The sequence below is a fragment of the Rutidosis leptorrhynchoides genome, unplaced genomic scaffold, assembly GCF_046630445.1.
Source record: "Rutidosis leptorrhynchoides isolate AG116_Rl617_1_P2 unplaced genomic scaffold, CSIRO_AGI_Rlap_v1 contig491, whole genome shotgun sequence".
Lineage (NCBI taxonomy): Eukaryota > Viridiplantae > Streptophyta > Magnoliopsida > Asterales > Asteraceae > Rutidosis > Rutidosis leptorrhynchoides.
Genome location: NW_027266721.1, coordinates 15,716 through 32,575, shown reverse-complemented (window position 1 = coordinate 32,575; position 16,860 = coordinate 15,716). Strand labels below are relative to the sequence as shown.

General features: G+C 36.9%; 2 protein-coding genes and 1 pseudogene across 2 annotated transcripts; 1 reads left to right on the top strand and 2 right to left on the bottom strand.

The window, feature by feature from the left end:
* LOC139884017 (uncharacterized) overlaps positions 1–16,860 on the bottom strand; it is a 45,661-nt pseudogene that overhangs the window by 23,172 nt on the left and 5,629 nt on the right.
* Positions 1,573–8,903, top strand: LOC139884015 (uncharacterized). Its single transcript, XM_071868100.1, has 3 exons — positions 1,573–1,749; positions 8,361–8,517; positions 8,779–8,903. Exons 1-3 carry the CDS (start codon positions 1,573–1,575, stop codon positions 8,901–8,903), a joined length of 459 nt encoding a protein of 152 aa, XP_071724201.1.
* On the bottom strand, positions 10,465–13,560 carry LOC139884019 (uncharacterized). Its single transcript, XM_071868102.1, has 3 exons — positions 13,398–13,560; positions 10,602–12,569; positions 10,465–10,499 (listed from the first exon to the last, which is right to left on the bottom strand). Exons 1-3 carry the CDS (start codon positions 13,558–13,560, stop codon positions 10,465–10,467), a joined length of 2,166 nt encoding a protein of 721 aa, XP_071724203.1.

Here is a 16,860-nt window from a genome sequence, read left to right as displayed (position 1 = left end):
TAAAAGGTAAATAAGAAAGAAAAATGATTTTGGAGGTTACACGTGGCATAAGGATCAGAACAAAAAAACTGAGGTTTGATTTATTGATATCAGAATTCGTGGCCGACAGGGTGAGTTTAGATCCGATCAGTTTCTTAGATCTTATTGGTCCACGTAAGCAGAAGCTTCGAGAAACGCGACGCGTGTTAGAGGCTTATTCGTCATTTAAATTTTTTAATTTAAATTTTTTTCTGTTAGCCAATGCACGTGCTCTCCAATCGTGATGCCACCCTGTCCCTGTACCTTAATTAATTAATTAATTAAAAACTCTCTTTTTCAAACATCCACCTTAAAAAAATTAAGATAATACTCCGTAATACATATTATCTTTTAAAATTTATTAGATACATTTAATAAAAATATATATTTATTAATATTAATTAAATATATTTTATTTTAAATATACGTAGGAAAATTTAAAAAACAAATATTAATAGACGAAAGGAATAATATAGTACGTAAAAATTTTAAGTTTGCCCCATCACAATAATCATGAGGTAATTTATGCTATATAAATAGTCTAGGTTCATTTCGAACTTTGAAGTAGAATAGTCATGCACTAGTTCATAATCTGACAAGGTTGACAACGACATGTATTACGATGGAGATGCTCACGGTTCGTTCTTAAATTTATAAAATTTAATTGGAATTGTAAAGTTTCTAAAATGGATGGTTTCGATTTCATTTCGATTCTATATAATTTCAATCAATTTTCGATTTGATTCCACGTATATTTATGAAAAATAAGTATCGAAACGAAACCGTAATGTTTCGGTTTGGACCCGAAAATAATGTCAAAAGAGATAGAAATTGACATAATTTTTTTTCTTTCATGAAATTATAAAATTAAAAATAGCATAAACATCCATACATTTTAATAGAAAATTAAACTTTATTTGTTCATTTCGAACTTCGAAGGATAATAGTCATACACTAGTTCATAATCTCACAAGGTTGACGACGACATGTAGTCCGTAGACATGATTGCGGTTCGATTCGGTCAGGTTCAAAATCGACCGTTCACGATTCTTAAATTTATAGAATTAAATTAGAATAGTAAAGTTCTAAAATGGGTAGTTCCGATTTCGGCTTCTATACGTTTTCAAATCGATTTCATTCTATATACTATTTTGAAAAATAAGAATCGAAATCGTAAAAATTTTGGTTTCGGTTTGATTCAATTTCGACCCGAAAATAATGTCAAAAAGAGATAGAAATTGACATTATTTTTTTTTCATGAAATTTAATGTTTCTACACCAATAAATACGAGTGTATTTTAATGGATATAGGAATAGGATTAGGCATCTTCAAAAAAAAAAAGAATAGGATTAGGCCAGAAGTAGACCAAAGTCACCAAACGGCCGAAAGTCTGTCTACCAAATGTCGTCCTCCTCCAGGACCAAAATAAGCCAAAAACTTTCTTTAAGCACCTCCAAAGTACACTCTCATAATAAAAGGACCAAATACACTTTTCATTCTTTGATGAAAATGTATCCTCAGCAGTCCTCGATCGGAGTAAGAAAAAACCAAAGATGGAGGAGAAAGGGAAAGGAACCGATGAGAGATGGAAAGGAGCTATTGGGAATCTTACGGAGATGGCTTCCAATTTGGATTCTCTCCAGAAATTACTTCTTAAGAAAGCTGTTTTCGTCGACGACGAAACGTTTTCTAAAGCTTCACTCAGCTCCGATCAAGCTCGAACCATCAAGGTTCGTAATTACGAATTTTTTTACCAACTTTTTCGAATTCAATTTAGTGTATTTTAGTCTGCAATCGAGTTGTTTTGGTAAAATTTATTGAATTGAAGGCATTTTTTTTACTACGAATGATGAATTATAGCCCCTTGCGCGCGTAAAAGTTGAGGATTCATATAGCCGACTTCACACGGCGGAACTGTGCTTTGTTGTTGTTGTTGTTGCACGAGTAATTAATTATACTCTGTTAGACAGGTTTGGTAGATGTCTATTATGCCATGGAAAAAGGAAGATGTAATTTTTTTCTGAGTTGATTGAGCTTATAAAGATCTCTATTTTATGAGCATATTTGTCTGCTAGATTTATGCATCTGTCAATTTGTTAGCTTAGTGTCAGTTCATTTGTATTAAGTGTTTGGTATGTAAAGCTGTGTTTTTGGTAATCTAGTTGATGTGGAGTTTCTCTTCACCACAAATAGAAAGAAGTTTCTGGTTAGGCAAATTTTGAGATATTGCTTTGAAAGTGCTTTCTAGTATTTTAGTTCCTTTTACGTATTCTGTGGAAATTTTACCCATTAGGAACATCTGTTACTTCAAAGTTCTGATTTGTATACGTCTTTATCGTATTCATGTTTGAATTCCTTTGTTGTCCCTGTTAATCTTTGGGTATTATTGATAAACATACAGCTGGTGAGATGATCTCTCTGTTTTCTATTAACCTTTTTTTATATTAAGGAATGCAAAGCTTGTACAAGTTATTTATAATAGAATTTTACATTGGATTCTATTCTAATAGTTATGGAATAAACAGTAGCTTAATCTAATCAAATCTAAATCAACTGAAATTAGTGGAAAAGAAGAGATTGTGGTATGGTGAGGAGATTGTGGTATGGTGGGGAGTTAGGCCGGAATGGCCTGAGCTGCCTGAGTTTCCGGTGACGTGAAGCTGAAGCAAAGCATGGCTGATGTGATGATTTAGATTAGTTGGGCTTCACCACATCACAGGGGCCCAAACACAAGAGCTTGGTCCATTGTGAGACAGCCCACTTGACAAGCCCACTTTTCTATCTCTCCTTCAACGTGATTCTGCTCTCTTCTTCTTCATTCATTCTGCTTTCTTTCTTCTTCATTTCTGCTTTCTTCTCTGCTCTCTTCTTCTTCATTTCTGCTCTCTATGTCATACAAATTCAACACCCCCTGCAAGCCGGATTCGTGGATTCGTCCACAAGGCCGAGCTTGGACATGAAAAACCTAAACGCCGGTCCACGCTGAGCTTTCGTAAAGAAATCAGCGATTTGTAGTGACGACGAGATAGGTTTTAGGTGAATTGATCCAGCCCTTACTTGATTCCTGACGATGTGGCAATCAATCTCGATGTGTTTTGTCTGCTCATGGAATACTGCATTGCGGGCAATATGCATCGCCGATTGATTGTCACAAAACATAATTGCGGCGTGAGGATGACTGATGTGGAATTCTTGCAATAAGAAGCGGAGCCACTGCAGCTCACAGGTTGTCATCGCCATGGCGCGATATTCAGCCTCTGCTGATGATTTAGAAACTGTTGATTGCTTTTTTGATTTCCAGGAAATAAGAGCTTCGCCGAGGAAGACGCAAAATCCGGTGACGGATTTTCTAGTTTCCGGGCACTTTGCCCAGTCTGCGTCAGAGTATGATTTGAGACGGAGTTCGTTGTTGACAGGGAAGAAAAGACCTTGTCCGGTGCATTTCTTCAGGTAACGCAAAACTCTGTTTCCTGCTTGTAAATGTGCCTGAGTTGGATTTGACAGGAATTGTGATAAAAATTGAGTAGATTGAGAAATATCCGGTCTTGTGTGTGTCAGGTATAATAGCTTGCCGATCAATGTTCGATAAACAGAAGGATCCTCCAGTGGTGGAGAATTTTCCGGGAATTCCAGTGAATGCAACATAGGCGTGGGAGATGCCTTGCAACCCAAAAATCCAAACTCAGTAAGTAGCTCTAATGCATACTTTCTTTGGCACATGTGTATCCCCTGTTTGGGATCTTGAAATTTCAAATCCTAGAAAATATTTTAGGACTCCCAAATCTTTTATGCTGAATGTCTGGTGTAGAAATTCCTTTGTCTCAACAATAAATTGATCATCATTTCCAGCTATAATTAAATCATCTACATAGACCAAAACAGCAGTAAAGGATTGACCTGTAGTTCTGATGAAGAGAGAATAATCAGAACTTGATTGTGTGTAGCCAAAATCTATTAATGAGTGGGTCAATTTGGAATTCCATTGTCTACTGGCTTGCTTTAACCCATAAAGGGATTTAATTAGCCTACACACTTTTCCAAGTGGGATGTTGGATCCAGGAGGAGGCTTCATATATACTTCTTCGTCTAGATCACCATGAAGAAAAGCGTTATTGATGTCGAGTTGGGCAAGATGCCAATTCTTTGCTGCAGCAATGGTGAGTAGTACACGAATTGTAGTGAATTTCGCCACTGGCGAAAAAGTCTCATAATAGTCCAACCCCTCCTTTTGAGTATAGCCCTTTGCCACTAGACGTGCTTTGTGTCTCTATTGATCCGTCTGATTTGTGTTTAAGCTTGAAAACCCATTTACAATCGATAGCATGTTTACCTTTAGGCAAGTCAGATATTTCCCATGTTCCATTGTCAGATAAAGCCCTCAATTCGCTTTCAATGGCATTCTGCCAATTCTCACTTTCCATTGCTAGATTGTATGTGTATGGCTCTTTTTCACAACAAATTTTGAGTGTAAAAGCTAGATGGTTACGAGACATTTTAGAATGAGAAAAATGATTGAGAATAGGATGAGGACTACCTGTGATTGAGATGGATTTGGAATCCTTGAGGACTGAAAGATGATCTTGCTGAGACAAAGCTTTGATTAGATTACAATGATATTCCTGCAAAAGTCTAGGTGTGAATCTGGTCCTGGTCGATCTCCTAACTTGTGGTTGTTCATTTTCATTTTCTACCAGGCTCTATGCATTCTGTGTTTTCTAAGGGCTCAGGTAAAATCTTAGTTGGAGGTCCTAAGGATGACAAGAAATCAGCATCAATATTTTCTAAGTCATCTTCATAAGACTCACTGGACTCTACTGAAGGAAAAGGTAAGACTATGTTATCTAGATCCATGTGAGGTCCATTATATGGAAAAATATGCTCGTAGAAAATGGTATGCATGCTGACCTGAATACTATGATTGTCTAAATTTTAGAACCTTGTATCCCTTTGTTCCTGATTGATGACCTAGCAATACACACTTAGATGATCTTGGAGTGAATTTGGTTTTATTTCTGTGTAAAGTTGATGTAAAACACAAACAACCGAAAACCTTCAGATGTGACAAGTCAGGTATTTTGTTGTGCAAAAGCTCAAAAGGAGTTTTATCTTTCAAAAGAGGAGTGGGAGTTCTGTTTATTAGATGAACTGCATGTGAAATGGCAAAGCTCCAAAATTTCAAAGGTAATTTACTTTGAAATAGTAGAGCTCTTCCGATATTTAAAATGTGTTGATGCTTTCGCTCAACTTTCCCATTTTGTTCAGGGGTCTCAACACAAGAAGTTTGATGTAAAATCCCATTTGATGCATAGAATTCACAATTTTTAAATTCCTGACCATTATCACTTCTGATGGTTTTGATGTTTTTCTTGAAATGGATTTGAATCATTTTATAAAACTGTGAAATCAATGTTTTTGTTTCTGATTTTTGTTTCATCAAGTATATCCAAGTGTGTCTACTAAAATCATCAACAATAGTCAAAAAATATCTGTATCCATGTATGGAAGATGCAACCGGTCCCCATATATCCATGTGGATTAAATCAAAAGACTCCTTGACAAAAGATTGACTGATAGGAAATGATAACTTCCTTTGTTTAGCAAAATGACATATCTCACACACATGATCATGATTGAAATTTATCTTTTCATTGATTTGCTTAAAGGAAGGTAATCTGGCATTAGACGGATGTCCTAGTCTAAAATGCCACACATCAAAAGTTTTCTTAATTTCATTAGACACTACATTGACAGAGGAAGATTTTTTACTAGAAAAGCTATCATGATTTCCAAAAGACTCTGTCAAGTTCATGTAATATAATCTCTGCCTTTCATCAGCTGATCCAATCATCCTCATTGATTTCAAATCCTGCACAAGACACTTTTTAGGGTATACCATTATTACACAATTAGAATCATGTGTTAACCTATTTGCAGAAATCAAGTTGAAAGCAAAAACAGGAGCATATAAAACATTCTGAAGTGTGATTTCTGGTGTTAAGACTATGGTTCCTATGTGTGTTACTGGTATAAACTCTTTGTTTGGCAGCTGAATTTTATGATTTGAGACAGGTTTTAAAAATTTGAATGAATTTTTGGAACAACAAATGTGATCAATAGCTCCTGTATCCAATAGCCAAAAAACAGATTTTTGAGAAGTGAGAACATTCAGCTTACCATTGAAAGCTTGTGAGGTACTTGCCATGTTATTGGAGGATGTCTGGATTTGTGAAATCTGAGCTTGCTTTTTCAGGTTATCATACTCCTCTTGTGAGATGGAGATTGTGGTCTTTTCATTGTTTCCTTCTTGAACAGCATCTGCAGCATTTACAGACCCATTCTTTGTGAATTTAAAGTTGGGCGGAAAACCAACTTTTCTGTAACACTTTGCGGCAATGTGACCAATTTTTCCACAATGAGCACATATTGGCCTGCCATCTGGTGCCTTCTTGAACTGTGTCTGATTGTTGCTTTGCTGGTTTTGAGTTTTTGCAGAAGAGTAGGCGGCAAGACTGGATATTGGCTGCTCGAAGAGAGGCACATTTTGCCTCTCAAACTGTGCTATGGTCGAGAAGACTTTCTGCAGTGAAGGTAATGGCTCCATCATCATTATCTGAGACCTTGAGTGAGCATACACTCCATTTAGTCCCTTCAGAAATCTTATAACCTTGTCTGCTTGATAGTATGAGACCATGATTGGCCTTAGCTCACAGCTGCACGCTTTTTCACATACACAGTCTGGAATTGGCCTTAAATCTTCATACTCGTCCCATAGTGTTTTCATTTTCGTGTAGTAGTCTGTGACATTCAAGTCTCCTTGTGAAAGAGTGAATATTTCCTGCTGCAAATCTGCTATTCTTGTGATATCTCCCCTTGCAAATCTTAATTGCAAGTCTTTCCACATTTCTTGAGCCGTTCGAACCTTGAAATGCTCAGTTTGATTGAAGGGATGACAGAGTTCATTAGCCAGCATGAAACCATGATGTTGCAGCGATCCCAGTGAGGGAATTTCTCATCATTGGCTGCTGGTTTTTTGATACTTCCATCCACAAATTTGAATTTGATTTTCGAGCGCAGCGCCATTATCATGGAGCGAGCCCAAGAATGGTAGTTGTTACCATCCATAGGAGGAGAAACCAACACAAGAGATGGACTCTCGTTGGCATGGACATAGTAGTCCGAGGTTGGTGAAAGATCCAAAGTTTGAGCAGATGATTCTATAGACATTCTTGAGAGGTCATACAGATTTGAGTGAGAAGAATTTGTTTTGAGTTAAGTGAATTTTGATGTTGATTGTGAATGAAAGTTAATATGCAAAAGAGAAATCTCTTATGGCTCTGGTACCATATTGATAAACATACAGCTGGTGAGATGATCTCTCTGTTTTCTATTAACCTTTTTTATATTAAGGAATGCAAAGCTTGTACAAGTTATTTATAATAGAATTTTACATTGGATTCTATTCTAATAGTTATGGAATAAACAGTAGCTTAATCTAATCAAATCTAAATCAACTGAAATTAGTGGAAAAGAAGAGATTGTGGTATGGTGAGGAGATTGTGGTATGGTGGGGAGTCAGGCCGGAATGGCCTGAGCTGCCTGAGTTTCCGGTGACATGAAGCTGAAGCAAAGCATGGCTGATGTGATGATTTAGATTAGTTGGGCTTCACCACATCACAGGGGCCCAAACACAAGAGCTTGGTCCATTGTGAGACAGCCCACTTGACAAGTCCACTTTTCTATCTCTCCTTCAACGTGATTCTGCTCTCTTCTTCATTCATTCTGCTTTCTTTCTTCTTCATTTCTGCTTTCTTCTCTGCTCTCTTCTTCTTCATTTCTGCTCTCTATGTCATACAAATTCAACAGGTATTGTTGACATCTAATGTGTACAAGTTGAACTCTTTCTTTCAAAGTTCTGGCAGCACCGGCTGATTGTTAGATAAAACCTTTCTTGTACTAATATAACTTCATCAACTAAAATTGCTTATTCACTTGGACCACAATAAGAAAAACGACTTTACAAAACTTTCTTTTGGTCGGGTTAAATTAAAGAAATCGAGTATTGGGATGAGAGTCTTTACAGAAGGTTTAGTTAGATGATTGTATATGTGAAACATGCTCCAAGGAGTGACTTTACACAACTTTCATTTGGATGGGTTTTGAGCTTGTCTTTGTTTAGAGCAGGTTTATATTGACTCACCCAAAATTGAATTTTTGACTATGGCTTATATGTTCTGATATAATTTTAGGTGTTATATAACTTTATTTTGATGGCTGGTATTGTTTGAAATAATAAACCTTAAAAGTCAGAGGAATTGAAATTTCTAGGTTTTTTCTTGTTTAGGTTCTTGAACAAAGGGTCGAGACTTTGGAAAGAGAGCTAGACGCTGCCATCACAGCTGCAGCTCGTGCTCGTGCTGAAAAACGACAAGCCGAGGCTGCACAGAAGGCTGCTGAATTAAATGCAAAAGAAGTTACCAGAGAGCTGGAGAACACGACAAGTATTTAAATTCAATCATATATATCTGTTAAAGTACAAAAACTCTGAAAATGACCTCCTCGTCTCTATATACTCCATTCATTTTCCACTTGGGAAGTGGACTAAGTTGGGATCCTTGTATGTTTTGGATTCGGATTTCGTTTCCTGTCGCTTGGTGTTTTGTAGATAGCTGATTGTTTTTTTCAACTACAGCATCCCTAGATTTTTGCTCACTAATGAGCGACATCTAATTGGTTCCAAAATCTCGTTTTTCTTTCTGCAGGAGTGTTTCAACTGCACATGGAAGAGTTGCGTGCAAAGCAAGAAGAAATTTCAAAGCGTGATGACGAAATTAAGCTCTTAGAAGCCATAATTCAAACGCTTGGTGGTAAAGACTCGCATTCTTGAAATGGGTAAAAAGCATGTCTTATACGAAGTGTTATTGACATTTGTTAAATGTGTAAGTATAAGATTCAACAATTCTCAGGAGAAATGAAAATAACTTTTTCAAAGCTCTCTTTTGCTTCTTTACTGCAACGGGGTCATGAAGTCTATAATTAGCATGATCACTACAATGGCTAGAATATGAATCTTTAATGGCTAGTAATTGTACCTTCATTCTTGAGAACGACTCGTGTACAATAACCGAGATATGGTCCAAATCACAAAACCAATCTCATTGCCAGTAATTTTAATAATGTCAAAAGCTTTGATGATGCAAAATACAGTATTTCTTTTATAATACATTCATTCAATAGAAACGTCCGATCGGACAATATCGGTTACACCAAGAGGCAGCTCACAAAGCGAAAAACGAGTAGAAAATCGGGTAGAGCCGGTATAAAATTTAGCTAGACAATAGACTAGCTTATTACCCTCCCGTTTAACAAAAGAAAATGAGCAATAATTAAATGCAGTAGCCACAGCTTTAATCTTTATCAATCAGTAAGCCAGGGGATGTCAAGCTCGACACTGTCGACCTATTGGATGATGTCCCATCATCACCTCGAGCGTCACTACTCCAAAACTGTATACATCGCATTTCTGGGTTATCTTCATTGTGCAAGCAAGTTCTTCATGAATGAATGAAACAAAAGTTATAACATGGAAATAAATGTCAACTTCGAAAGGTTCAGTTCGATTTCAGATAATTATAAATTTGGTTTTGGCCCTAAAACAGGCACAAAACAAGTTATAAGACTAATTGGTGTGTTTATGAGTTGAACGGGACCAGTAATTTGGTTCAAGGGTTAATTCCAAGATAAACCCATTTAAATCGGCTCAATCAAATGCCTGTCTGGTCTAAAAGCATTCGAAATTACTTGCTCAAATCGAATGCTGCTGCAGCAAAATCCTAACAAAATCGACTTGTCCTATTGTAATCTGACAGTAAAATCGTAAAAAATTCACTGAGGTTGATATTTGAACTTTTCGTTTACCCCAACATTGTGTTTTCAATGAAATATGCCAATGCCCTTTTCATTAGTTGTTTCCTAGCTAGTGTTCGTCAGGAAAGCATTTCAGATGATGTGACCATTGACTTAGCACTGAAAACTCTACATCGGCAAGGCACGCCAAATTTCCGTTCTTTAAAAATCAGCACAGAACAATGTGCCATAGAACAGATCGTTTTGGTGGACGACTTGTTAGGGACTGAGTTTCCACAAACATGAACCCGATCAAATGGGAGACACCGACAACATGTATAAGAGAATAAATGCCAAAACAGAAATAAAAACTAAACATTTTACCGATAGAGTAGTAATACATTTACTGTCAACATGTATCAGAGGATAAGTTTCAGTGTTACTAGAAACGTCTCGTGTTAAACTAGTCTACCTCTACATAAACTCACTGGGGAAAAAAATGATTCGTTCGAAAGGACCATAAACATAAAACAGAATCACACCTGAAAAGATGAGCAAAAGCTGATGCTAGAATAATCGAAGCCTCAAACAAAAATTATGCACTATTGCTTCTTCACCAGACCCAACGCAGAATGGACTGTCAAAACAAACAAAAGGATAATGTAAACTCAGAAGTAGCAAAAAATTATCTAACAATTTCATAATTTCTACAGAATGAAAAAGTTCATTATAAACGTACCTGCTTGTTTGCTCTTTTCATCTAAACCACGATCAGATAACAGATTCACTATCAAATTTGCTGTGGCGTAATCTGCAGAAAATCCCTTATCACAAGCTTCTCGAAGAAGTTCCATTGCATTCACAATATCATCGTTTGTAATACATCCTCGGATGATTATGTTATAACAGCAACTATCCGCACAGCAGCCAGCATCCTCCATTTCCTTAAACAAATTGCATGCTTCATCCAAAAGTCTTTCCTTAACTAGCCCTTGTATCAAAATAGTATATGAATGCACATCGGGATGTAGCCCTTCCGATTTGAGACTAAAAAACATATCTCTTGCAGCTTTCAGCTGACCAGATTTGCACAAACCTTCCATGATAATATTAAAGCATTCAATGCCAGGAGATAAACCATTGTCTTGCATTAGTTTAAACAAGCCCACTGCCTCTTCAAGATGCCCATTGTCTACCAAACCATCTAACAAAGTCCCACAAGTGACCATATCTGGAGGTTGACCGGAAGCAGACATCTTGTTGAAAAGTTGTTTTGCTTCTGCAACTTTCCTTGCTCGAAACAACCCATCAAGAAGAGTGTTGAAAGTGACAGAATCGGGAAATAACCTTACTTTAGACATTTCGTCATAAAGTTTTATTGCTTCATCTATCATTTTAGATTTGCAATACCCATTTATCAAGATGTTATAAGTTCTAACGTCAGGAGAAACGCCTTGCGAGTCCATACAGCGGAACAACTTTTGGGCTTCGTGCATTTGACCACGTAAGCAATGCCCATCGATCAATGTATTAAAAGTTACCGTATCGGGCCATTGACCCTGATCAATCATCATTTCGACAATTGCCTTGGCCTCTGAAACAAGCCCTTCTTTACAATGAGCATCGACCATTATGTTAAATGAATGGGTGCTTGGCTGTATATTTCGAGCAACCATCTCCCTCCATAGCTGTTTAACTTCATCCCATGCACCTAATTTACACATTCCATCAATTAAAGAGCTATACGTAACCACCGTAGGTGTAATGCCTTTGCTCTTCATTTCATCAAAGAGATCAAATGCTTCCTGCACTTGCTTATTCTTACACAAACCATCGATAACATTGCTATATGCCACTACATCAGGCTCCACACCTCCTTCAAACATTTTCTGTAACAATTGAATAGCCTTCTCCACATCGCCTGTTTTGCACAAACCATTTACGATTGTGTTGTATGTAATTAAATCAGGTGTGCAACCCCTCTTGAGCATATCATCGAACACTGTAATAGCTTCAGATACATCACCCTTTTTGCACAGTCCATTTATCAACGTGTTGAATGTTATAACATTAGGCTCTAATCCCCTCTTAGTTGTCTCTCGGAACAGTTTCATAGCCACGTCAATATTTCCTTCTTGACACAAACCATTAATCATTGTGGTGAAAGTAATTAAGTTGGGCTCATGACCTTCCTTGACCATGTCATCAAACAATCTTGCTGCTTCAGTCACTTTGCCCTCTAAGCACATTCCATTAATCAAAGTACTGAAGGTGACGACAGTAGGGTGAACCCCAAGTTTCAGGATCTTTGCCAAGACAGCCAAACCAGAACTGACCCGACCCAGGCGACAAAAACAGTTAATTAAGATGCTCAACATGAAAATATCAGGTGAAATTCCAGACATAGTAATCCGCCCATAAAGAGAAATAGCAGACTTATAATGTTTCATTCTAGCAATTTCCCCCAAAAGTTTATTGAATTGGCCGATGTACGGAGGAGGATGCATAGAAATCATACATTCAAACAAAGTAAGAGCATCGTCAAGAGTGTTAAACCCTTTAGTGAGCTTTTCCCTAACAAAATGTCGGCTAACTACATTTGCAGGAGGAGAATCGGAACGAGAGCGAGAGTAAGATCTTACATATGAATGAGCAAACGAGACACGAAGGCGAGAAGGATTTCTCCATGGCGTCATCATCATCTGCTCTGCCGATTGAGAAAATTAAATTAGGTTGAAGAACGAAAACCAGACACGAATGAGAGTGAAATGAAGAAATCGAACCAAAGCAGAAAGATGGAGTTGAATATGCATGTAGATACTCAAGGTTTAGTCGTTTTGACATTTGGCTCCCTAAGCTTCAAACGTACTTAATTGACTCTCCAAACTTTAAATTGTCTAAATTGACCTGATATAGTTCAGTTTTCTCATTCACATCACATGTAACATTATTTTATTTTGATAAATTGGATATTTTATTAACCAAATTATAAATGGTCAAGTTAAACTATGTCAATTGTCGACAAGTACAATGGCGACGAATCCGAAAGAGAAGGCATTAGTTCTATTGGATGATGGCCCACCATCACTTCGAATGTCACTACTCCAAAACTGTATACATCGCATTTCTGGGTTATCTTCATTGTGTAAGCAAGTTCTGCATGAATGGAATGAACACAAAAGTTATAACCTTGAAATAATTGTCGACTTCGAACAGAAAACCGAACTGGAATTGATTCGATTCGGTGCGATTTCAGATAATTATAAAATTGGTTTAAGTTCAATTGGTGAGTTTTAAGAGGCGAACCGCCTGTTTTTAAGGCAAACTGGACTAGTAATTTGGTTCAAGGGTTGATTCCAAGATGAACCCATTTGAATCGGCTCAATCAAATGTCAATCTGGTCTGAAATAATACCGAACCCATTTAAGACAACTCTCGTTTCTGAATTGCCGGTTTTGATTCCAAGATGAACCCATTAAAATCGGCTCAAAATTAAACCGAAACGAATTAATCAGGAGAATGAAATTGAAATTACCTGGAGCGATATATCCATATGTTCCTGCAAGACCGGTCCAATTAGAAGAATCAACATCGAAATTCCTAGCCGTCCCAAAATCAGAAACGTGAGCTTCATAGTTTTTATCCAACTTCGACGAAATGTCTCTATGAATTATACTTGGCGTACAATCATGATGCATGTAATACAATGCATTAGCGACTCCTTTCACGATATTAATCCTTCTAATCCAATCCAATTCTCGTGCTTGTTCTTTGTCGTCTCCCCTCAGGATATTCGCCAAGCTCCCTCTCTCTAGGAATTCGTAAATGAGAAACGATTGTTGTAAACGGCGACAGTATCCCTATAGCTTCACCACATTTCGATGTCGTATCTCACTCTCAAATGCTAGATCTGTTTCATGTTGTGAATGAAGCTTCTTCACGGCAACAACCTGACCTGGAGGAATGAAAATTAGTTTAACTAGTCAGAGGGTCTGCCCGTTAGACGTCCAATAATAAACTATGTAAATTGATCGTATAAAAGAATGATATCTTATATTTATATACAATTACAATAACAAACTTGAGATGTTCCGATTACAATTTTTTTTGTCGATTCGAGTTTTGACTTGTCAAAATAAATAGATACATGTCAAAATTCGATTCGATAATAAATTATGCAATCCGAATATCTTTATTGTGTAAATTAGTAGTACTGACCTGTTGACAACTCTGCTTTGTAAACACTTCCATGTCCACCAACTCCAATGCAATACTTACTGTCAAAATCCTCAGTTGCGTCTTTGATGTATTCGTAAACTAATTTTCCATCGTAGCTCCAAACGGCAAACAAGTTTTCAGGATGTTGGTCGCTCCAGATTGTGTAGGAATTCGATCTTTGCGATTCTACCAAATGGGTTTTCTCCTTTCGCCTCCTTTCTCTTCGCAAGATGCATAGAATTACTACAATTATGGTACTTAGGAATGCAATACCGGAGATAGCAATTACAATCAGAAGAACTAAATGCTCGCTGCGGTTGTTGTTGGATTTTGAAGCAGAAGGACAAGGTTTCAGACCAATGTGGTCACCACATAAGCCCTTGTTATATGCTAAAGCCTCGAAAGGGGCATCGAGAAAGGCTGCGTTGTCTGGAATTGGCCCCTCCAATTGATTATCTGCATTGGAAACATTAATTTGGGTGTGAAATAGGAAAATTTTGTTAAAATTTATACTAATTTGTAAAATAAATAAATAAATAAAATCCTAGCTGATTATTTATTACTACTATTTTTTAAATAGGGGGTAAAATTGATTACCTGATACATCAACCAGCATTAGACTTTGCATTCGATCAAAAGATGAAGGCAGAAAACCTTGAAGATTATTGTGTGAAATGTCTAATGCTTCTAACCTGACCAAGTTTCCGACTTGCCATGGAATTTCCCCGGAAAGTGAGTTTCGGCTAAGATCTAGCAGAAGTTGTAGAGATTCCAAGTTCCCGATTTCGTCTGGTATATTTCCGATCAAACTATTCCTGCTCAAATTCAAGAACAACATTTTCGAGCACTCCCCTAGTTTCCTAGGAATTTCGCCAGTCAAATTGTTTCCACCTAAATTAAGATATGAGAATTCAGGCAACATCCCAATTTCAATAGGAATATTTCCTGACTGTTTGTTATTGCTCAAAGTTAGATTGAACAATGATTTCAACTTTCCCAATTGGCTAGGAATCTCACCGACAAGATTATTTGAAGAGAAATCAAGAAAATGTAAAAGCGGCGAATCTCCAATCTCTTCAGGTATAACCCCAGTTACCTTATTGTTAGAAATTTTCAAGCTTGTTAAAACCTGACATTAACCCCATTTCAGTGAAATCTCCCCACGAAAATTGTTGTAACTTAAATCAATGTAATCGAGATTCGGGTATACACCAAAATCTTCTGATATATTTCCGACAAGTTTGTTCCGATCAAGGCGAAGTCTGGTCAAGCTGGTGCAATTTTTCAATGCTTTAGGGACTGTCCCTGTAAACCGATTATTACTCGCACAGAAATCCTGAAGTATTCCACCATGGCACAGAATTTCCGGTAAAACCCCAAAATGGTATTGTTTGACAAGAAAAACAATGTCAAATTGGTAAGCTTATTGATTTCCTGAGGCAAGTGGCCAGATAAGTGGTTTCCATACAGCGATACACACGCTTAGGCTTGTCAGGTTTCCTAAAGAAGCAGGAATTGAACCAGTCAAGTTATTTAGATTCAGCCGAAGCTCATTTAGAGATGACAAATTCCCAATTCCAGATAGGATTTGTCCTGTCAACTGATTGTTGGCTAGGTTCAAGACAGAGAGACAAGGAAATCGACCGAAATTCTTGGGGATGGAACCTTTAAGAAAGTTATTGGAGAAACTCAAGAACTTTAATGAACCCAAATTTCCTACTTCATTAGGAATTTGACCAACAAACTGATTAAAACCCAGATTAATAAATTCTATCCGTGTTAGGTTACTGATTTCATTAGGAATATTTCCTGACAACGAATTATTGCGAAGATCGAATGAAGATAGGTTAAGAAACGAAGAGAAATTGAATTGGTCAAGTGTACCTTTCAAATGGAGTGAGGTTAGGTCAATCTTTGTAACACTTCCAAACTCATTGCAGCCGATACCAAACCAATTGCAAGGACTAATATTATTAGAGCTCGAGTTTGTGCTTTGATCCCATGGAGAAAGAAGAAGTTGACTTTGGCTATGGAGGCTTGTCTTCCATTGGAGGAGAGCTTTCGTCTCGACGTTTCGTTGATCAGGTGCAGCATTTGAGAAGGAAAACAAAGAAATGATCAGTAGAACCAGAAAATAGTGCTAGAGAGAGTTTAGGAGCATGGCTCAATATCTTAGAAGGTTAATTATTTCAATTTTTATGAGAGAAAGTTAAGAAACTGATTTTTATATATGGTTAATAGCTAGGGAGGGGAACACCATTTCTAATAAATTTTTTATATACCATGCATATATTCTTCTGTTTGTCAAGAATGGGCTGAATTATTATTGATTGAAGAATTAAACATGGTCGAGCTAAATTATGTCCTGGTTCGATAATTCTCGGATGAAACGTACTAGCTCTCAAACTAGTTAGGTAGAAAATCATAGATATTATCGAGCAACATCATCCATAATTTAGCTACCGGGACGAATTACAATGAATATTGAAGAGGAACGAAATCAAAGCTGCCAGCAGGTTAATTAAGACAAGGGTACGTTTACATATTCAGAAATGGAGTCCTATTTTATTTGTGTATCCCATATACATTATTCAGAATTTGATTCAATATACATTATTCAGAATAATTATATTCATGTTGATCCATATATAATTCAGATAAATAGTTGTGTGCTCTAATAATATTATGCATCAACTCTGCATGCCACTTTATTTTTTAACATAAAATTTATACATAATTAATGTTAGTTCGTAATTGATACAAACATATCAATAATACTA